This window comes from Antechinus flavipes, chromosome 2 (genome assembly GCF_016432865.1).
Source record: "Antechinus flavipes isolate AdamAnt ecotype Samford, QLD, Australia chromosome 2, AdamAnt_v2, whole genome shotgun sequence".
NCBI classification, from domain to species: domain Eukaryota; kingdom Metazoa; phylum Chordata; class Mammalia; order Dasyuromorphia; family Dasyuridae; genus Antechinus; species Antechinus flavipes.
The window spans coordinates 1,781,755-1,803,292 of NC_067399.1; the positions used below are offsets into that span (position 1 = coordinate 1,781,755).

General features: G+C 61.7%; 2 protein-coding genes across 2 annotated transcripts in view; one reads left to right on the forward strand and one right to left on the reverse strand.

The window, feature by feature from the left end:
- ITSN2 (intersectin 2) overlaps positions 1-5,589 on the forward strand; it is a 59,912-nt gene extending 54,323 nt beyond the window's left edge. Inside the window, exons 33-40 of the mRNA XM_051974073.1 lie at positions 763-861; positions 1,006-1,173; positions 1,987-2,202; positions 2,284-2,405; positions 3,340-3,422; positions 4,784-4,867; positions 4,951-5,124; positions 5,283-5,589. Coding sequence (XP_051830033.1) covers positions 763-861; positions 1,006-1,173; positions 1,987-2,202; positions 2,284-2,405; positions 3,340-3,422; positions 4,784-4,867; positions 4,951-5,124; positions 5,283-5,440 — 1,104 coding nt within the window. The 3' untranslated portion in view covers positions 5,441-5,589. The remainder of the gene's footprint in view (positions 1-762; positions 862-1,005; positions 1,174-1,986; positions 2,203-2,283; positions 2,406-3,339; positions 3,423-4,783; positions 4,868-4,950; positions 5,125-5,282) is intronic.
- A 296-nt stretch (positions 5,590-5,885) lies between these two features.
- LOC127547264 (protein FAM228B-like) lies at positions 5,886-21,313 on the reverse strand. The gene is made up of 10 exons (XM_051974063.1): positions 20,812-21,313; positions 18,782-18,885; positions 11,136-11,204; positions 10,140-10,331; positions 8,008-8,088; positions 7,566-7,653; positions 6,976-7,114; positions 6,619-6,715; positions 6,302-6,441; positions 5,886-6,209 (listed from the first exon to the last, which is right to left on the reverse strand). Exons 2-10 carry the CDS (start codon positions 18,863-18,865, stop codon positions 6,152-6,154), a joined length of 948 nt encoding a protein of 315 aa, XP_051830023.1. The 5' UTR covers positions 18,866-18,885; positions 20,812-21,313; the 3' UTR covers positions 5,886-6,151.
- Positions 21,314-21,538: the final 225 nt, after the last annotated feature.

The window sequence follows — 21,538 nt, forward strand, 5'->3', positions numbered from 1 at the left end:
AGAGGAGAAGTGCTTCTCAGAAGACACGCAAATCCGAGTCAGCAGATGGGGGAGGAAAGGGGACAGAAAAGTCCTCCTGACATTAAAATCAATTCAGATGGGAAGCTACAAAGGAAGCGGGACTGATTGTGCCGAGGGTCAACACTTGGAACCACGATGTCACCAGGGCCTCTGGGACCGCGGGCGGCTCCTCAGGACCCCCCTTCTCCCCGGCCCCTCTCATGCTCTGGCCTGATGGAGCCCTCGTTCTGGGCCTGACGCACCCCGGGCCACTGACCTGATTCACATCAGTTTTTGCAAGGGGATATTTTCATAAAAACAAAGCAGGGAGAAAAGGGGGGGCTGCTCTCCATAGGGGACCATTGGCCGCTGCTGGCCAGACTCCCTTCGGGGTCCGTCCATTCCTGCCCTTTCAGGTCTCTCCAGCCTGTGGCCTCTGGTCTCCTTCAGATAAAAGAGCAGCCCCCAACCCAGGGGGAGCAGCAAGGCCCCGTTCCCGGCCGTGCTGGCCCCCACCGTCCCAAGAAAGCCCCTCCCTTAGCCCCCCAGCCCGGGCCGAGGGCTCCCAGGAGTCTCCGCCGCCTCCGCTTTGGGCATCCCGGAGAAGGTGGGGCCCGGGGCCAGCGGCCCAGGCCACAGGCTCCTCCCGGGCACACTGGGAGTCCCGACGGGCTCAGCTGGACCCCAGCCCTCGCCGGGACGTCAGAGGGTGGCGGTTGGGCCAGGCGGGAGCTCGGCCCGACCGCCGTTCGCCTCTCCTAGAGACTAGCCCGGGACCCTCGCTGCCAAGGCATGCCGCTGTCCAGCTTCCTGCTGAAGCCCATGCAGAGGATCACGCGCTACCCCCTGCTCATCAAGAACGTGAGTCCTCCCGGGGCGGGGTCAGGGGAGGGGGGAGGGCGGGAGGGGTGGGGTCAGGGGAGGGGGGAGGGCGGGCCTGGGCGGGGCAAAGGGAGCACAGAGCCGCTGGAGGTCAGCCAACCCTAACCCTAAATGCGCCCCCAGATCCTGGAAAACACCCCCGAAAGCCACGTGGACCACTCCTCTCTGAAGCTGGCCCTGGAGCGGGCCGAAGAGCTGTGCTCCCAGGTCAACGAAGGGGTCCGCGAGAAAGAGAACTCGGACCGGCTGGAGTGGATCCAGGCCCACGTGCAGTGTGAAGGCCTTGCCGAGGTAAGGGGGGCTTCCCCAGCCGGACATTCGGCTCTGGGGCCCGCGGCCGGTATCCGAGCAGGGGCCTCGCGGCACGTTTTGCCGTCTGGATGGACACGTGCTGCCGAGGGGGGGAGGGGGGAGGAGGGTCGGGCAAGCTGCAGAAAGAAGGGCCGGTGGGGGGCGGAGGGGGACAGGCGGAGCTGGAGGGCGGTGGGGGGGGCGGGGCTGTGCTGATCCTTCCCGGAGGCGGCGCTGGTGTGTCTGGGAAATAAGCGTCCTCACGAGTCCCAGGCCGGCACCGGGCCCTGTGGCCGTCGCGCCCCACCGAATGTGGGCCGGCTTGGAGGCGGGAGGAGCCGGCCCAGCAAGGCTGAAGCCCGGTGGCATTCGGAGGCCCGGCCGGAGAACTGCTGAGGCCGCTCTGGGGCCCAAGAACTCCGTCATTGGGGGAGGGAGGGAGCTGTGGACCGAGGGCAGGGTCCAGCCCCGCCCCTCCCCTCTCTCTCGGGGTCATCCCAGTGTATAGTCGGAGACCCTAAGGAGGAAGGAAGGGCAGGGGGCGGACAGGACAGTGGCTCTTCTCAGTCGCCAACGCCCTGGAGCCCCCGATCCCGGGCCGGCAGCTCTGCTTAGGCAGCCCCGGTGCGGGGCACAGCAGGCACCTCTCAGACTTGCCACTGGCGCCTCCCGGGTCCTGTGCTTCCCCTCACTGCCATCTGCCCTGGCAGCCCCCCCCCATCTCAGGCGCCCCGGCCTCCCCACCTACTCCGAGAGGAGCCCCCTTGTCCCCCTCCAGGAGAGCCCCCAAGTGACCACCCGTCTCCTTTGAAGCAACTCGTCTTTAACTCGCTGACCAACTGCCTGGGCCCCCGGAAGCTGCTGCACAGCGGGAAGCTCTACAAGGCCAAGAGCAACAAGGAGCTCTTCGGCTTCCTCTTCACGGACTTCCTGCTGATGACCCACGCTGCCAGGCCCTTCCCGGCCTCCGCCGGCCCCGAGAAGCTCTTCAGCGCCAAGTCCAGCGCCCAGTTCAAGATGTACAAGACGGTGAGGGGGGGCCCTGGGCGGCGGGGCCCGCGGGGTGGCCTGGCCGGCACGGCCCTCCATCACGCGCCCGCCTTCCCCCAGCCCGTCTTCCTGAACGAGGTCTTGGTGAAGCTGCCCACGGACCCCTCGAGCGACGAGCCCGTCTTCCACATCTCCCACATCGACCGCGTCTACACGCTCCGGGTGGACAACATCAACGAGAGGTCAGAGCCTCCTCGGCGCCCGCCCTTCCGGTCCCGGATCCCTCCCTCCGTCTGTCCATCTCCATCCACAAGGGGGGATCTCCCCATCTCCAGTCCCCTTTCCTGTCCATCTGTCTCTCATCCCTCTCCTTCCCAACGTCCATCTCGCTCCATCTCGCCCTCTCTCCTCACACATCATTTCTAGCATTCACAGCCGCTTTTTCCAAAGTCCAGCCACTAGGGGGCACCATAGGGCATAGAGTGGCAAGTTCTGAGTTCGAATCCTTTCCCAAGTACTCACCAGCTCTGCGATGCTGGGCATTCCCTCCGCCTCTTTCTGCCTCACTTTTCTCATCTGTCAGATGGGGATCACACTAGTCTCTATTTCCCAGGGTGATGTGTTGTGTGTAACAGGGCCCGGCACACAGTAGGCCTCCATAAATGCGCCTCTCGCCCGCCCCGTGTCCCAGGGTTTATAGCCTGGAGCTGCCTGTGGCCGGGCCCTTCCGAGGGCCCAGGGTGGGCCCTGACTTGCTGAGGCTGGGACCCTGACCTTGAACAACTCTACCAGAAACGAGCAGGTCTCGGCGGGGGGTGAGCCCCCAGCTCCTTAACTGGAGGGGATTGTGGCCCCAAATCCCACCCCCTCTCCGGGTCTCAGGGGTCTTTCCTGTGTCAGCAGAAGAGCCAAAAGCGGAGTCCCGGGGCTTGCCTCTGTGGGCTCCTCACAGACTGGCTGCCCCTGTTGTGCCCCAGCCCCTGCTGGGCAGTGGCCAGTCTGCCAGGGGGCTCTCCCGGGGGAGGGGGGCGCCAGGCCCCAGGGCAGAGGCAGAAGGGATCGTGGGGTTTTTTCCTGAACGAAATGGGGGCCGTCAGCCAGGCCCGGGCCAGTGACTGAGGGCGGCTGACCCTGGCTGGCCCCGGCCTCCGGTGGCCAAACCCTCTCTGCCCCCAGGACGGCCTGGGTTCAGAAGATCAAAGCGGCTTCTGAGCAGTACATCGAGACTGAGAAGCGGAGGCGGGAAAAGGCCTATCAAGGTATGGGCGGGGGCCCAGGGGGCGTCTGTGGGCAGAGAAGGGCCTGACTCGGGGTCCCTGGCTCAGGAACCAGCCCGAGAGCCGGATCTCCCCAGCCTCAGGCAGCCTCCGCTCCCTCGGGGCAGGTGCAAGAAGTACCAAAATTGCCGAGAACGCCTCCCCGAGGTGGGGAGGGACCGGGGGCCCAAGCACCCCCTCCCCCACTTCCAGGTCTTTGTCCCAGCCTGGCCAGCTCCTCCTCCAGCTTCCCCCCCACACACCATGGAGACTATGTCAGGCCTTGCCCAGGGTGGAGGCCACAAACAGGAACAGTGACCCCACAGGAAGGGCTGGTGCAGGAGCCCCGGGTGCAGTAGGTGGGGGGCCCCGGGCCTAGAGGAGCTCAGGAAGGAGCAGCCCCCAGTGAGCCAAGGGCAGCAGGGGGTCCCCTCTGGGGCCCGAGGCTCAGAACAGTGGGGGGTCCCCTCTGGGGCCCGAGGCTCAGAACAGTGGGGGGTCCCCTCTGGGGCCCGAGGCTCAGAACAGTGGCTGCCTGAGTCCTTTTGGGGGCCAGGGAGAAAAAGAACAAAAGCTCCAGGGGCACCGAGGCCTTCCATCTGAGGGCCCTGCATCATGGGGACCCCGGCCCAGCCTGCATCTCTTCCCTTCCCAAAGGAGATTTGCCACCCCCCTCTTGCCCTTACCCAGGGCTCAGGCCTCCTCCTATGGGGGTCCCTCCCTGACCCCACTGCTCAGAAGGATCCCCTGCTTGACCCCAAGCCTTGCCCCACCTCCACCCCTCCAGGCCAGCTCCCGGCCATCTTGCTCCGGTCCCGTCACACCCTTCTCCGGCCAAACCCCAGGCCTGGGTCAGTCTGAAGAGGGCACCAGGCAAGGGGGCTCTCGGGTCCCTCCCTCATTACCGGCTGATCCCCCTTCCTTCCCCCCATCTCCTCTTCCTTCAGTCTCCCTAAGGGGCTGAGCCTCCTCGCCACGCCCCCCCCACCCTCCCTCACCTCACCTTTGATGGTCCCCGTGGGCCAAAGCCTTTGCCCTCCTACCCTTTGCACCCCCAAAACCATCCCGGCCCCCCGGCCCGGCTCCCCATTGGCCGCCCGGGGCTGTCCCTTCCCTTTGGGATCCAATCACGGCAATCGGGCCTGGCGGCCACACCCAAGAAGGCCCGTCCCCCTTTGCCCTTTCAGGGCGCCCCCGGCCCCAGCCAGGAAGACGTTCCCGGCGCCCTCCCGCGCCCCCTTCAGTCCGACAACCCCTTCCGGAGTCTTGGGGCCCCGGGCCCTTGGCTCCATGTTAGACGGGGCGGGGAGCAGCCCTTGGGGGGGGCGGCCCCCGTCAGGCCGGCCCCCTCCGCTTCCTCGCAGCGCGCTCCCAGAAGTCGTCGGGCATCGGGCGGCTGATGGTGCACGTCATCGAAGCCTCGGAGCTGAAGGCCTGCAAGCCCAATGGTGAGCGCGGAGCCCCCGGGCCCCTCTGGGGGTGGCGGCCGGCGGGCCCCGGGCTCCCGGCCATCGCGGTTGTCCCCGTGCAGGTAAAAGCAACCCCTACTGCGAGGTCAGCCTGGGCTCGCAGAGCTTCACCACTCGGACCCTGCAGGACACGCTGAGCCCCAAGTGGAATTTCAACTGCCAGTTCTTCATCCGGGACCTCTACCAGGACGTGCTGTGCCTGACCCTGTTCGACCGGGACCAGTTCTCTCCGGATGGTGGGTGGGGCCGCGGGGGGCGGGGCTGGGCCCTCGGGGTGGGGTGGGGGCGGGGGAGGGGCGGGACTGGGGCCCTCGGGGTGGGGGCGGGGGAGGGGCGGGACTGGGGCCCTCGGGGTGGGGCCCTGAGGGGCTTTTGGTGGTTGCCCCTCCCCCAGATTTCCTGGGCCGGACTGAAATCCCTGTGGCCAAGATCCGGACGGAGCAGGAGAGCAAGGGGCCCACCACCCGCCGCCTGCTGCTGCACGAGGTCCCCACGGGCGAGGTCTGGGTCCGCCTGGACCTGCAGCTCTTCGAGCAGAAGACGCTGCTTTAGGCCCGGGCTCGGGACCCGGCCAAGGAGACCTCCGCCAGCCGCTTTGGGGGAGGGGCCGGAGAGACGGACTTGAAGTACTGTGACCTCTGATGATGTGGAGAATATTTTTGGATTCCTTTTCTCAAGAAGCCTAAATTATTTGGGTCAAACGCTCTGGGTTTGTGTCCTGGTGTCGGCGCCAGCGCGTCCAGGAGGAGAAATTCAGACTTGGGGGCACGACCCGCCGCAGTCGGGCCGCTGTGATGGGGGTGAGGGGAGCCGTGCCCAGGGGTGCCCGTGGCATCTCCCTTCAGGTTGGGCTTGCTGGGGGTGTGAGCTCATGGCATGGTGAGGCCGGGAGGGGCAGGGGTCAGCCCCTGGTCCGCACTCCTCCCCCAGACATCCACCATAAGGATGAGCTCATCGAGGGGGGGTAAAAGAGCCTCCCCAGGGCCAGGGTCCAGAGTGTAGTGACACAAACAAGTGGCTTTATTTGGCCCTCGGGCTACTCTGGCGTTTCCTCCAATCCCCCAGAAAGTCGTCGGCCTCCTAGGAGCAGAAATGCCCCCCCAAACTGGGGTCTCTGGTCCCGAGGTCAGAAATCCACCCGGCCTCCTGCACAGGTGGAGCCCCTGGGGGCCCGCTCCTCCAGTTCAGTGCCCCTCCAGGAGGAAACATGGAGCTTCTGGTTGCCAGCTCAGGCCGGTACTGGGGGTCCCCACGCCGACCTCCTCATGGCCAGTGCAAGGCCTGGCCCACGCTGGGGATGTAGGCCGGCCTCTCCTGGTACCTGGGGCAGAGAGGGCACAGAAGACCCCCTGAGCCCCCCTCGGTACCCTCACCCCCGCCCCCACATCCCGATGGGACCAGAGGCTCACTTACGCATGGCGCACTTTGTGGCTGGCGGGCGGCACCCGGGACCTGAGCAATGCCGGGCGGTGGGCCCAGGCCTCCGCAGCCTTGCTGCTGGCCCTGGTGCTGCCCACCTCATCCAGGGACAGCGTGCTGCAGGCCGAAGACATCTGCCCAAAGACAAGAGTTGGGGTCCTGGATCCCCCCAGAGGGCCAGGAGCCCCCCCCACCCCCAGGTGGCTCCTGCCCGGGGGCTCTTATCCACCAGGGCATAAGCTCCCCAGGACCTGGGCTTCCGGGAGGGGAGGCTCCCCTCGGCATGGGCAGCAGGCCCCTTCCCAGCTCACCGCCTTCTCCAGTGTGTCCTCCAGGATTGGGAAGTGCCTCGGGCCGTCGCGACTCCTCCCCGTGGTGCCTGGCCTGGCGTGGGCCCTGAAGGGAACCCTGAAGGAAAGGGGGTCCCCCTGGGCTGGGCTGGGCAGGCCAGGGGCCCAACCCTGCCAGGGGACGCTTTCTGCACCCTGGGGCACTGCCCAAGGGGCCTCCTCCACCGGGACGCAGAGCGGGCGTCCGCACTGTGAAGGCGGCCTCCGGGAGGCCAGCCCGGAGATGGCCCCGAGGCCTGGAAGGCGGCCCCAGGGACCCCCCTTTGCGTCCGCTATTCCTAGTGCCCCCAGACCACTCCCCGGGGACCCGGGGCCCACCTGCTGCGGGCGAAGCCTCGGCTTTCGGGGGGCGCCGAGGTGGGGCATCTGCGGGCCCGGGCGAAGGAGAATGGGGGCAGCTTCTCGAGCTTCCGGGCCTTCTCCACTTCCTTGAACTCCTTCATCGTGTATCTCTTCCCTGCAGGGAGCCCCGAGGGAGGGTCCGGGAGTTCCCCAGGGTCCCCCAAACCGGGAGCGGGGGAGGGGCCCGCCACTGCCTGGCTCCTGCCCCGAGTGTCAGGGCGCCCAGCGGACAAGCGCAGCCCCCGCAGCCCCGCCCACCTCCTCCGGGCCCGGCGCTGGCCCTGGTCCTGACGGGACGCGCCGCCCAGCCCGTGAGGGTCCCGCGGGAGCCTGCGCCCCCTCCTCCTTTGGGCCTCCCCGGCCCCCTCCCGGCCTTCACCGCGGTAGCGCTCGTCGCTTTCCTCCCCCTCCCCGAGGCTCAGTGGAGACCTCCGGGACCGAGTCACGGAAGCCAGGTGGGCCCGAGAGCCGCGCTCCGGGCTCGGGCCGGGGCGGGGACTGGCGGGTGATGTCACGGGCGAGGCGCGCTGGGATTGGCTGTCGGCGCAGGGGGCGGGGCGGGGCACCTGTCTCACACTGGAGAATGGCTCGGTTCTCCTCGTCCCTGCCTTGCTGGGCTACGAGCGTGGGGTCCCGGAACAGAGGGACTATGACCTGGGAGAGAGGAGACCCGCTGCCGCTCGCTCTGACCTGGGAGACCCACCGAGGCTCCGGGATGCGCCTCGGGAAGCAGCGCGCCCTCCGGGAGAGGGGGCAAAGGGCGCTGGCGTGGGGGGGGGGAGGGAGCGAAGGGGCAAAGGGCGTGGGGGGGAGGAAGCGAAGGGGCAAAGGGCGCTGGCGCGAGGGCGTGAAGGGCGCCGGCCGCGGGGGGCGAGGGGGTGAAGGGCGGCCCAACCTGGGCCCCGCCCTTCTGGAGGCCATGACCGGCTCCTGTCCCCCAGCCCCAGGGGGTCCCTGCTGGCATCTTAGGAGCGTCCGTGTGGTTACCGGCCCCCATGGCGCCCGTACCTTGAGATACGCCGGGTCCTTATTCCTCATTAAAAATGGGTCGTACTCCCGAGGGTCATAGTGATCAATGAAAGCTCTGCCCTGGGGGAGGGAGCGGGGAGCCGTGAGCCCCGGAGCGCCCCGGGCACCTTCTGCATCCGCCAGAGCCAGGACAGAAAGGGCCACCGAGCGCGGCAGGGACGAGGGCCCCGGGAGCAGAGGGGGAGGCGGGAGGGCGGGCGAGGGGGACTGCCAAGCTTGGGAGCTGCGGCTCGGGCCGGGGGCTGCCATCCAGACTCAGGGAGGCTGCTCCCCACCCCGTGCTCTGACAAGCTCCGCCCACGCCCCACGAACTCCGGCCTCCGGGCCTTTGCCTGAGCTGTACCCCCACCCCGCCACGTCCCAGAATCCCCGCTTTCCTCAGGATTAGGCACCGGAAAGGACAAGGAAGATCTGGGATCTGCGATGGGGGTCTTGTCTCCCCCCTCCCCCCATGAGGGAAGCTCCTCCCCCATCTTTGCATCCCCAGAGCTTAGTCTGCTCTGCCCGGACACCCACAAGTTACCTAAGTAACGCTTGTTACTGAGACAACTCCCCGGGGCTGCCCCTCCCCCCGGGACCTCCTCCGGGGGCCCCTGCAGGTCCTCCTCCCCCTCCTCAGGACGGCCCTCTGAGGAATAAGGGGCCTGGAAGCGCAGGCCCAGAGCTGATGGGCTGGGGAGGAGCAGGTGGGCACCGGAGGGAGGAGGGGGTCGGGATTGGAGGGAGGAGGGGGTCGGCACTGGAGGGAGGAGGGGATCAAGACTGGGAGGGGAGGAGGGAATTGGGACTGAGGGGAGGAGAGGATCAAGACTGAAGGGGGCAGGGGATCAAGACAGAGGAGAAGGGAAGGGGAGCGGGGCCTTCTGGATAATGAGAAGTGGGTGCACTTCTGGGCCCCAGAATGGAGGCCCCCTCCAGGGATGGAGACTCCCCACTTCTGATGATTCAGGGGGCCCACAGGACGCCTAGGATCACCAAGTACTGCAGTATCTGGCGGGGACAGCAAAGACCCCGGGCACGCTGTGAGGGAAAGAGATGCCAAAGGGTCACAAGATGGGTGCCAGAGGTCGGGGGCAGAGGGAAGATCCCTCGTCCCTGCCCTTGAGCAGAAGCACCCTGCGGTCCGGGGATGGCGGGGGAGCCAGGAAGCTGCTCTCGTCTCCGAGCAGAGTCTGACCCAAAGGAGCCGCCCTCCAGCCGGACAGGCGGGAAGACCCTGGGGTGGCAGGAGTGCTCAGCCCCCCTCAGACCTAGCTGGAAAGCCAAAAGGTCCTTGTCACAACACAGACCCCCCGAGCCCTGCAGGGGCCCAGCTCACGTGCCGAGCACTGGGGCAGCCCCCAGCCCCAGTGCAGAAGGCAGATTCTGGGAAGCTGGGCGTTCCTGGAGAGAGCAGGTTGGGCCCCCCTGCTGTGAACAAGACCCCCACACACACAAGTCCCCGGGAGCAGAGCTCGGCCTGAAAAGTCACAAAGGAAACAGAAAAGAGCCAGAGGAGGAGCACCAGATGCCCACGGGAGATTCCAGAGGCCTCTTGGAAGGCCCATCAAGGACTCTGAGAGCAGGAGCCCAGGGGCCAGGGGCCGCGGGGGGCGGGAGGGGCCGGTGCTGGCCGTTCTCCCTCTTCCTGGGCTGTCATCTCCACTAGAGCCCGGGTCCCTGGAGGACCCCAGCAGGATCCTTGATTTTCCCCCAGGGCTTAATCTGGGGCCTGGCGCACAAAAAGCACTTGATAAAGGCTGACTGACCGACTGATAAGTGGGCTCCCGGGGGGGCCGGGGAGGGGCTTCAAGCGAGGCTGGGGTGTCTTGGGGAGGGATCACGGTTCTTCTTGGGGCCGATTCAGGCCTGATGTCAGGAAGAAGGAGCCGCCCCAAGGAGAAGTGCTGGACAAGCAGCCACAGCACTGCACACAGTCGGCGCTCAATAAATGCTATTGGATGGATGACAGTGGGTGAGAGGCCGCTGAGGCAAAGGGAGCTTGTGGGCCACTGGTCCGGGCAGATCTTTTTCAGAACCACTCCCTCAAACCTCATGTCTCCTGGGGCTCTCCTCGGGCCTGCGGTGCATGGGTGGGAGCCCTCCCCCCGCGTCCTCCTGCTGCCCAGTACCCTCTTGTTGCTGTACTTGAGGTAGTTGTCGGCGGCCTCGAGCTTCTCCTTGGCGGTGAGGTGGGTGGCAGCCACTTTCTGGGTGATCAGCTGCTGCAGAGGGTCCCTGACATTCACAGCCCATTTCTGGTACAGCAGCTCCCTCCTCCTGTCCCTCAGCATGTCCTGATAGTCCAAATACTTGTACACTTCCTGGGGAAAAGGGAGACCAAAGGAGCCCCTGCTCCCTCCTCCTCCTCCTGCTCCTCCTGCTCCTTCCCCCTCCCTCTGGTATGAGCCCACCTGCTTCTAGCATCAGGGGCTCCGGCGGGGCCTTAGGAATAGCTGCTTTACAGCTGGGGGACTAACTGGGGCCAGCCAGGAGAAGCGGAGCCCGCCAGAGCGCGACGCCCTCCCCGAGGGGACCGCCAGCCTCGGGCGTTTCCCAGGGAAGGTGCGCGAACTTTGTGGGAAGTGGTCTTCCCACCACCCCCTCTTTCCCCCGCCCCACCTCTCCACGGAGGCAGCGCGGGATCTCCGCGAGCTCAGAGCCTGGTGCCAGCCCGGGGATGCTCTCCCCGCTGCCGCCCTCCCCACTGCCACCGCCCCCTCCCTTCTGCCGCCCTCCCCGCCGCCCCCTCCCTTCTGCCACCCTCCCCGCCGCCGCCCCCTCCCCGCCGCCGCCGCCCCCTCCCTTCTGCCGCCCTCCCCGCCGCCGCCCCTCCCTCCCCGCCGCCCCCTCCCCGCCGCCGCCACCACCCTCCCCCTCCCGGGCCCCACGAGTCGCGTCCGCTCTTCCCAGCCCCAGGACACTTTCTCTGCCCGGGTTTCAGGCCCCTTCTCTCTGCACACGCCTCCTCTCCCCCCGCACGTGAGGGAAGAAGCGGTTCTTGTGAGCCCGGCGTCCAGGAGCGTTCCTGCGCCACAGCAAGCGCGCGTCGGGGATCCAACGCCCCGGACCCGGCATCGGCGAGCCCGGCTGGGCACAGACCCCGGGCTGCAGGGCCCCGCACTCACCTTCACGATGAATTTTTCTCGGCATAAGATCAGCCGGACAGCTGTATCGACGTCATATTTGGCCAATGTCTGAAAGGAGAGAAGGACGAGGCCTTCAGGAGCAAACCCTGAGAGGCGGGAGCCCCGGAATGCCCGGCCCTGGAGCCCAGGGCTTGGAACGCGAAGAAAAGCAACAGGAGGAGAAAATCCTTTTCCTGCCTCGGAAACTTGAGGACGTCACAAGCTAACTATTGGCTAAACTTGTAACTCAAATCTGTTTACTGCTAATTTTTCAAAATAATCCGAATGGTAAAAATCTAATAGTCCACTGAAGAGAAGAACTCTTGTAAAGCCGAAAAAGTTGGGGAAAGGTGTACAAAAGGTCGCTGAAGAAAAGAACTCCTTAAAAAGTTCTAAGCACTGGAGCTCCCCTCGCTGGGCTGCGGCGTTAAGCTCCGCTGGCTGGTGAAGTACCACCCAGTGGGGAGGACGGCCACCAGCCCCGGGGAGGACGGCCACCAGCCGGGGGGAGCTTAGAAAAGGCTTCATGTGCAAGGAGGGCCAAGGTTGGGTTTGAAGGATGAGGGAGACTTGGAGGGGCCCCGGGGGTGACAGTGAAAGCTGGAGAGAGGAAGGACGGAGATTCCTGCCCCCCCCCCACCTGCTCCAAGTTCCTTCGGACGACTCGGAAGAAATTTCAGAGCAGCAGAACTCCGAGCGCTCCAGCCTAAGGCAGAGGAGATCCACCGCACCAGTGCCGGGACGTCCCAGCGGCGGAGTGGGAGCCCAGCGCGCAGTCCCAGCGCAGGCCCGGCCCCGGTGTCAGCGAGGTGGGACCTCGGCAGCGCGCCGGGGGCTTCCCAACCACTGGTGCTGCCCCATCCGACCATTCTGGGGAGCAGTTTGGAGCCCCGTCCAAAGGGCTGTGGGTCACACCGTCTGACTAGTGAGTGGGTCCATCCCAGAGGTGAATGGAAAGGAAAAGGACCCACTTGTGCAAAAATATTTGTGACAGCTTTTTTTTCCTGGCAAATTGAAGGAGTGCGCATCAGTTGGAGAGGGACAATCTGGGGCATGTGATTGTGATGGAGTACAAAGGAGAGGGGGGCAGGACGCTGTCAGAAAAGCCTGGGCAGCCTCGCGGATGCACCGACACAGAGGCCCCGGAGGACGCCGCCCGTAACTGCAAGGCTGAACAATGCTCCACTGGGAGGGACTCGGCTCCCAGATGGTTACAAGAGGCTCGAGATAACAAGGTCATCCACATGCAGAGAGAGAACTGAGGGAGTCTGAACGGATCCTTGTGGGGTTTGTGGTCTGTGACCGTGGAAAGGGAAATATTTTTTGCATGACTGCTTCCAAAGAACCCGTATCAAACTGCTTGCCCTCAATGGGTTAAAAAGAGAACAATATGTGCATATCTAGAAGGGTATAGATATAAAACTCTTCTCAATTTACAAAGATATAAAAAGGATAGGGAATGGGACAACGGGGATTCCAGAAAGGTGTGTGGATAATTGGGAATGGGATAACAGGGAGGGAAAGAGTGAGGGGAAGAGATTAAGGGAAGGATCCTCAGAGACAGGGTAGGTCATGAAGTAGCAGAGAGAAGCAGAGGAGTCAATTAGGGACAGAAAATAAGAGACACACACAAACATAATAAAAATAATGATGATCAGGAATAGAATTTATTAGAAAAAAAGCAGGGGTAGCAATCATTGATCTCAAAGTTAAGGGCTAAAATAGATTTAATCAAGAGAGAAATAGGAAAACTATATTATATATCAATCATATTAATCAACTTTTAAACTATAAAATTAGTAGGTAAGTGTAGAGGGCTGAAACTATTGGATCGATGCACTGAGGTCTGGACTGCTGAGCGCTTGAGACTAACTACCGATTGGACTATACTCTATGGGCACATGCTTGGAAAATGGTCCTTTCCACTATCCGTGCTGTGTACAAAGAATTGTGGGAGGGACTGGGGGTGGAGTAAGGCTAGCCAGAGACACTCTGGGCGGTAGACGAGAGAGAAGGCGCTTGCGGAGATTCTCTTCCATCCCCTTCACTTCTACCCCTAAAGACCAAGAATAAAGATGGACTTTTGCTTATCCTGACTCCGGCTGATTCTGGGGTATCCTGGGTGCAAGTGCAGTCGTTATATTTGGGGCATCAAATGTAACCACCGTGCTAACACCCAGGACACCTCAGAATCAGCCGGAGTCAGGATAAGCAAGAGTCCTTCATTTTTTTTCTCGGTCCGCAGACATGGGATTGAACAGGATGGAAGCAGAATCTTCGCAACTGCCTTCTCCCTCGTCTACCACCGAGAGTGTCTCTGGTTAGTTTTGCTCCACCCCCTAGTCCCTCCTACAATCCTCTATACACTGTGAATCACTGATTGCACGGATAGTGGAAAGGACCATTTTCCAAGCATGTGCCCATAGAGTATCGTCCAATCGCTAGTTAGCCCTAGTGCTCGGCTGTCCGACCTCAGTGCATCCACTCAATAGTTTCAGCCTCTACAGGTTAAGGATCCATATTGCTGTGGGGGGTGATGTTGGTGATGATGTTGATGGATTTAGGAAAATATGGAAAGATTTGGACTTATAAAGGATGATGTTACCACCTTCAGAGAAACAGGACAAGCAAGGGACAATCTTACACACACACGAATGTATATTGTACGAATATAGATATCTGTGCATATGTGTGTGTGCTTAATTATAGTCTTCTTGGGAGAGATTGGGGGAGCAAAGGGGAAAAAAGGAATAAAGTAAAAGCTGCACAACAGAGAACAAACCTACAAACAAGCAAAAAAAAAAAGCTAGAAACTGTTTAACATGTCATTAGAAAAATAAACTATTTAAAAAGAAAATGAGTACTTTTAAAAATTTGATTGCTGTGAAATAATTTTGATTATTAATTAACAGGATTTTTTTTGTTGGTTGATTGGTTTGTTTATGCTGAGGCAATTGGGGTAAAGTGACTCCAGCACCACACAGCCAGGAAGTGTTAAGTGCCTGAGATCGGATTTGAACTCCGGTCCTTCTGACTTCAGGGCTGGTGCTCTACCCACTGTGCCACCTAGCTGCCTTCTTGGGAACTTTTGATCTTATGATTTGAAAAACTCTTTAGCACTTAACTGGGCCCAATAGTGCTCTTTAACATGATTAATGACAATAATTACTTAGATTGAGGAAAAGTACAAAAGACCTTGTAAATTCTCAGTATCTGTAACTCATTGGATAATTTCCCAGGTCTGAGTCTTCACCTCCGGCAAAGTCATAAAATCTTAGTTCTTAGGAGAGAAGCCATAGGAATGTGCATGACTCATCTGCAAATTCTAACAAAACAAACTGGAAGGAAGATCTCCTCCCTTACACTCAGCCCCGGGATCCCAAGTTTGCCGTCACTGTCTCCGTCGCCATCCTCCCAAGGACTCCGCGCCAGGCCTGCTGGTCCAATTCCTCTCTACCCTAAGAGTCACCCCGACTTATGAGCTTGCCCTCTTTGGGCATGTGGATGACAAGGGCCTCCAGTCTTCCTCAGTTTCCTTGGACCCCCGTGGGTCAGGGGCACACGTGACGGTGGCGCAGCGTCTCCCGTAGGTGGCGACTGGCTGTCAGGAGCCCGCCGTCCCCTGCTTTGGGAAGGCCCGGAGCTTGTCGGCTGGGTGAGTTCCGACTGGGAGCCCTAGACCAGCTTCACGTTGCCCCCCTCGCTGTGGCCACTGCAGGAAATCCTGTTTCCAGCTCTGGGTTAGTCACAGTCTTCATCTGCCAGCCTCGTTTAGCGCAGGGATGTTGTTTGGAGGCGAGACCTGCTGCCTTCTCTAGCAACGAGAGCTCTCGGTCCTTCCAACTGACACGTGCCGTGTGGGGAGTGGAGTCGCCGCTTCCGTGCCTCGTGTGCGCGACTGACCTTCGGGGTAGGATCCATGGCCACCAGGTGAGCCAAGGCGAGGTTGGGCCCCTGTTCCGCCCTTCCTCGCGGCAGGAGCCCAGCAGGGGGACCCTTCCGAGGCCCTGATGACCACTGCTTCCGGTGAGAAGAGACCCCAGGGCCTGTGACTGCAGCTCCCCGCGGCGCCTGCGGCCTCCTCCCCTGCCCCTCCCCACAGGACTATGTGGTCGGCAAAAATGGCCCGGACGGTTTCTCTTGATTTCCACACAAGCTGGATTTAGGGTCAGCCTCGCTCCGGGGCGGCGCTGCCCAGCGACAGGACATCACAAGATGACGGCTTGAGAAGCAGTGGACAACCCCGGCACCTTCGACGGCCAATCAAGCTTTAAGCGCTCGCTCCAAGGCACCCACTTCAGCCGCCTTTGTGGCCGTCAGAAAAAACCACGTTTCCATCCCTGCTCTCATGCTTGGGGAGCCGTCCCCTAACTCTAAGGGGTTTGGGGCCCATTCCTTAGCCCCAACCTCGTCTGCCTCCTCTGTCACCGCAGCTTCTTGGAGCCACAGATGGGAGCTGGGACAGCAGAAGTGGGGAGCAGCCCCGAAGGGGACACGGCGGCCCTCACACCGGAGGCGTGTCCCCTCCCGACGCCTCATACACCCGGACAATAAGCCTCATCGCTCCCTTTCCCAATGTATTGGGGGGGGGGTTGGAAATGAACGTTTTTACAGGAGTGTTGAAAGCAAGTGCTGCCCCAGCCCCCCTCAGCAGCTCACGCTGCTCGGCTCGAAGAACATGATGTGGGATTCCCAGGGTTCTGGGATGGAAGGGCCACGAGCAGATCCACCGAGGCATGTTTGTGCCTGTTTGGGCCCAAGTGGATCTTTCAGGACGGTTGTTGTCAGACTGTTGTTCTCGGGCTCCAGAAAGCCCCAGAACTTGGCCAAGGACCCCAGCTGTTTGGGGAGGGCCCAATTTTGGCTTTTTCCCCCAAGCCAGATAACTTCCTGCTCGCTCTGTTCTCCTGCACGAGGCTCAGTCCTCCTTGCTGAAACCAGAAGTTAGAAATAAGGAAAGCAGGAAGCCAAAGACACGAAGCCTTGGGCTTTTGTAATAGGTGGGCTGGGTCTGCCCCTCGGTGGGCAGGGTCTCCCATGGACAGCACCCTCCATCTCCGAGACTTGGGCGTCTCTCTGGCCATCCCTCCTCTGCCTTTTACTACTGACCTCCCTGGCTTCTTCTACAGGAAGCCTTGCACAATCCCTCTTCATTCCAGCGCCTTCCCCCATTTATTCTTCATCCTTTATCGCGCTCACTTTGTATTCAGCTTGTCTATTTGTGGTTCCCTCCATTAGATCGTAAGCTCTTTGAGGACAACAACTGTTTGTTGCCAGTGCTCAGCACAGGACCTGGCACTCAGGAGTGCAAAATAAATGCTCTGCTCCCCCATCATTAAAGCACCAGGGAGTAGCCCCCTCAGTTGACTCACTTCCAAGATAGAACAAAACAATCTCACTAACATTTCTCCAACCCTCTCCCCTGCACCTTCTCGTCCCCACCCCTGAGCTTTCCCATTTACCTAGCACGATAAGTAAAGCACTGCGGGTGCGCCCTCGCAGCCAGCACTGGCATTTAATAGGCGATGGGAACGTACGGAGAGGAGACAGGCAGGATGGAGAGTGAGCCAGGCCAGGCGTGGCGCAGAGGGCTGGACTGAGCACAGACTTATCCTCTCCAAGCAGCAGCAACGGCTCCCAGACAGAAAGGGGGCAGCTTTAGAGACTTGGTGTCCAGCCCTGCATTTGTTCATCTGGGTCAGAACCCTCGCAAACATCAAGACTGATTTGACAAAAATCATGGAGAAATTAAGAAGCTGCTAAATGAAAAATGAGAACTCCACAAGATGTGCCAGCAAGTGGTTCCTCTCTAAGAAAGTAGCATTCAATTCCATCAAAAGTAAAATATGTTGAAAACTTGAGATGTCGGACCCTTGGCTCAGTAAGAAGGCAGATGAGTATCAATCCAGAGTGCTCTCAGTATGCCCTGAAGGCAATTTATGGGCCCCGGATTCTTCCATCTGTCCGAGTTGGCCTTCGCTGCCAGTGAGGGCCAAGCATGCCCGAGTTCGCTGCCCAGAGAAGTCCATCAGGACGGTACCTCCGTTCGCGCTGGCGCTTGCTGGGTTTCTGGACAAGGGACGATCTCCCCAGCTTTCCTGGCCACCAGTGGAGTGAAATGAGAGTGAAATGAGACTGTGCGCTCACTGCCCCGTTTGTAGCACGTTTTCAATCATCCATGAGCATGAACAAGGCGTCCAGGGCAGCTCCTGCGCCGAGGGTCCACTCCCCAGCTGCAGAAGGCTACGGGCCCAGACCAGAGTGGAGGGAGGGCTGGTGGGGGCTTTTTGTTGGGAGACGCCTGGGCCCTCCAGTCCGCCTGTGAGACCAAGAGACCCCAGAGCCGGGATCGAGTCTCCACTGCTTGTGCCAGTTTGGGCCCAACAATGGTCACCAACAAACACGGCCCTCCATCAGCTAGCGCCACACGGTCCCTATGGGGAGCCCTCAGTGACAGGGAATGGGGAAGGGCTGAATGCCGTGGAAAAGTTCACTCAGCTCGGCAGGAGCCTTTCCAGGGATTGATGATGGGATTGGCCCCGGCCTTGCCAGAGCTGGCTCAGGGTCGGAGGGCTTCCAAAGGAAAGCGGGAGAGGAGCGGTAGCAGACTGACCACAGAGCCACGGCGCTGACCTCACTGTGTACTGGAATGCCAGACATACACCTGCCTCAAAGATTATTTGTGAGAACTCACAGGGCCAGTCCTCTAAAGCAGGCACCAGGACCCTCTCAGGGTCTCTCCGAAGAACTTTAGAATTGGGACAGCTCGGCAATACAAGGGATAGAGCACCGGCCCTCAAGTCAGGAGGATGCGAGTTCAAATCTGGCCTCAGACACTTAACATTTCTGAAATAACTTCAGAATTAAAACTATGACATGGAAGACCCCGGCATAGGAGCACCCAGCATGGCGTGCCCTCATCTCTGAATAAAGCAGAACTGAATTAGCCCAAAGGAAATGTGGAATATGCAAAACGAGAGAAGCTCCCCCAAATATTCATGGGGCTCTTCGTGTCCAAGCCTTCGGAGCTCACTGGTCCGATCAGCCACAGTCAGACTGATCCTTACACAATGATGTCATCATGTTGGTCCATTCTGAGAACGAGGGACAACTGGACTAAACAAACTGAGCGTGTCCCCCCTGTCGGTGAGGCGAGCAGTGACCGATGAAACGAGGCCCGTGTGGCCCCAAAGGGGGGCGAGGGAGAGCGGCGCAGGACAACGACAGCCCCCCTTCTCCTCCCATCTGCGAATGGGTGTGTTTTGGTAAAGAGCCTCGGCCATAACCGGCCCCAAGCCTTGTTCCTGCACCTGCTCGGAGCCGGGCAATGGAAGGGATCTGGCTGCCCCGGGAACAACTAGCCCAGCTTGGATGAGGGAAAGTAAGGCTGGAACAGAGGCAGCCAAGGAGGAAACATGGAGGAGGGGGCACAAAGCCAGAAGGCTGCGGAGGGAAGGGGGGGAGGCAGCTGGGAGATGTGTGGGCCCAGGTGGGGGGAGGACTGGGAGGAGGAAGCGGCTGGAGGAGAGTTTGTTTCTGGGAGCCCAGCCAAGGTCCACCTGGGGCGCCCCTTTCTTCCTCTGCGCTCCAGCAGCGCAGGAGGCAGGTCTCCTATAGCAGCACCTGGCTGGAAGGTCTGGCCCTACCTCCAGAAAAGCCATGGACTTGGGCTCCGGCCAGTCTCTGATGCCAAACCTGGAAAGTCGCGAACAGCAGACAGGCTTTTCCATGGTCCTCCCGAGCACAGCCCCTGAAAGAGCCAGAACGATGCCCTCAGAGGGGGCCGTCCCCTCCCCACCAGCCCAGGAGGGTCCCTCCCGCCTGACTACCCAGGGCAGGGGCAGGGAGGACAAGGGGCAGCCCGCCGGAGGAAGGGAACGAGGCACAAACACCTGGAGGCGCCCATCTCGGGTCGCAGAAGTGACTCTGAAACTGCATCCCAACAGCAGGCTCCCATGGGACGCGGCTCTTCTGGAGACTGACCAGGGAGGAGCCGGGGGAAGTTCCCGAGGGTCAGCCCTGCCAGTGACAGGCAGCGTCAGTCAGAGGGGCTTCTGCGAGAAGCACCGCGAGCAGCCGCCCCGCAGGTCCTCAGAGGGACCCCCACACTGCCCCCAGAGCCCACTGGGCCAATGGGAGCCGACTGCTCTGACTCCCTCCCAGGAGGGCCTGGCTACAGAGGCTTTAGTCTGAACTCCTGAGAGATCCGGGGCCTCGCCTGAAGCCCCCCAGCCCCCCTTCTTTCTTAAAAGGAGCGAGTCAGGGTGAGGGAAGAACTCAGTTTGCCCTGAGACAGGAAGGAAGGAAGGAGGGAGGGAGGGAGGAAGGGAGGAAAGGAGGAAGGGAGGAAGGGAGGGAAGGAGAGAGGGAAGGAAGGAGGGAAGGAGGGAAGAAAGGAAGGAAGGGAGGGAGGGAGGGAGGGAGGAAGGAAGGAAGGAAGGAAGGAAGGAAGGAAGGAGGGAAAGAAGGGAGGAAGGAAGGGAGGGAGGGAGGAAGGAAGGAGGGAAGGAGAGAGGGAAGGAAGGAGGGAAGGAGGGAAGGAAGGAAGGAGGAAGGGAGGGAAAGAGAGAGGGAAGGAAGGAGGGAAGGAGGGAAGGAAGGAAGGAAGGAGGGAAGGAAGGAAGGAAGGAGGAAGGAGGAAGGAAGGAGGAGGGAAGGAGGAAGGAAGGAGGGAAGGAAGGAGGAAGGGAGGGAAGAAGAGAGAGAAGGAAGGAGGGAAGGAGGGAAGAAGGAAGGAAGGAAGGAGGGAGGGGAGGGAGGGAGGAAGGAGGGAGGGAGGGAGGGAGGAAGGAAAGAAAGACTTGAGACTTCCTGAAGGAGAAGGAAAGAGAAGGAACGAGAGGTTCTTGGTGGGAAGATCATTGGGAAGGGGCAGAGGACAAGCGCTGGAAAGGCGGGCCCTCTCCTGGCCGTGGCAGAGTCTGCCAGCAGCGTGGTGGGCCCCACTTCCAGGGGGCCAGAAGAACGCTGGCAGCCCCCAAGAGGACCAGGAGGCGGGAGAGAAAAGGCGAGAGTTCCCACCCCAACTTCCGCCCGCTCTCCCTGATGAGGTCCTGAATGGGGGGGGGGGGGGCAGAGAGAAACTGGAGAGTTAATAATAGAATGGCTCCCTGCCGCAGGCAGGGAGAAGGCTCCGCTATCCATCAGTTTCGCTCCCTGGTCTCCCCCCAGGGGGCGTGGGCAGCCTCAGCTGGCCGCCAGTCAGGTCCCTGTAAACCTACCGTGGCCGCCGCCCTCCCGCCCTCCTTAGGGTCAGTCCGCCTTCCCCTTGCCACGCGGTCTCTCCGGACCCCACTTCTTGGAGCGAGCTCCTTGGGGGCTGCCCCACCCCTTGGGGGCCCCCTTCCTGGCCATGGGCTCCTCTCTCCCCCCATTTGGTCCCTGGCCTCTTTCAAATCTGCCTTTTGGCCCTTCGGACCCGACACCCGGAGTCCCCGCTGCCCCTCCCCCTCTTGTCTGTAACCCAAGGGGGCTTTTTCCATCTTTGCCCATTCTTCCGGCTGGGCGAAACGCCTGGTACACAGTAGGCGCCTGATAAATGCTTGTTGGCTTAACTTGCAAAATCAGCAGTTGGCTAAGACCGTCGCCCTAACTGTCTGGAGCGCTTCAAAGGGAGAAGGGGGAGGAGGGGGAGCGGCCTGGGGGAGGATTCAGAGCTTCCCACGCGGTCCCCCACCTCCTGCCTGAAGGGCCGCTCTCCCCCACGTGATTCGCTGCGGGTCCGGAGCACTGGGGGAGGGGAGCAGAGTACAGCTTTTCCTCTCCTGGAGGCTTCCCCGCCAGAGGGCTGGCCTAGGACGTCCCCAGAGGGCTAACGGCCGGCTGGTGACGTCAGCGCGCCCTAACGGACAGAGGCGTCTCTTTGCCCGCACTCCGACCCACCCCTGGGGACCAGAGCAGGGCCAGGAGGCCCCGCCCCACAGCAAGACCGTCCTCCCCTCACCACCCGCCACCCCGGAGCAAACCTGCACCTCCCAGCTCCCTCCGCTCACGTCCCGCCTCTTCCGGTCACGGATGCAAACAGCCCGGAAGCAGCTTCCCCAAGGCCACTGGAACTTGCGGAAGAACGCTGGCGTGGGGTCTGGCCATCCCGGCGTGAACTCGTGGGCCCTCGTGGGGCCTCGGGCCGGCCTAGCTTCATAACGCGCAGTATCAGCCTCTGCCCCCCAACCTTTAAACCCGGACTTTCGTTACTTCTCACTAATGGAGTCCTGATAAAGCGGCACCCGTGGCGCATGGATTAGGCGCCTGCTGTGTGCCCCGCCCTCGAGGGCTCGGGCCGCGCACAGGGAGGGGCGGCTGGCGCGGGAAGGCCAGAGGTGGTTGGAGCCACCGGAACCCTCGCGTGCCCCATAGCCCAGCGCTGAGGGGTGAGGAGTGAGGGTTGGGGGACCCCCTGGCAG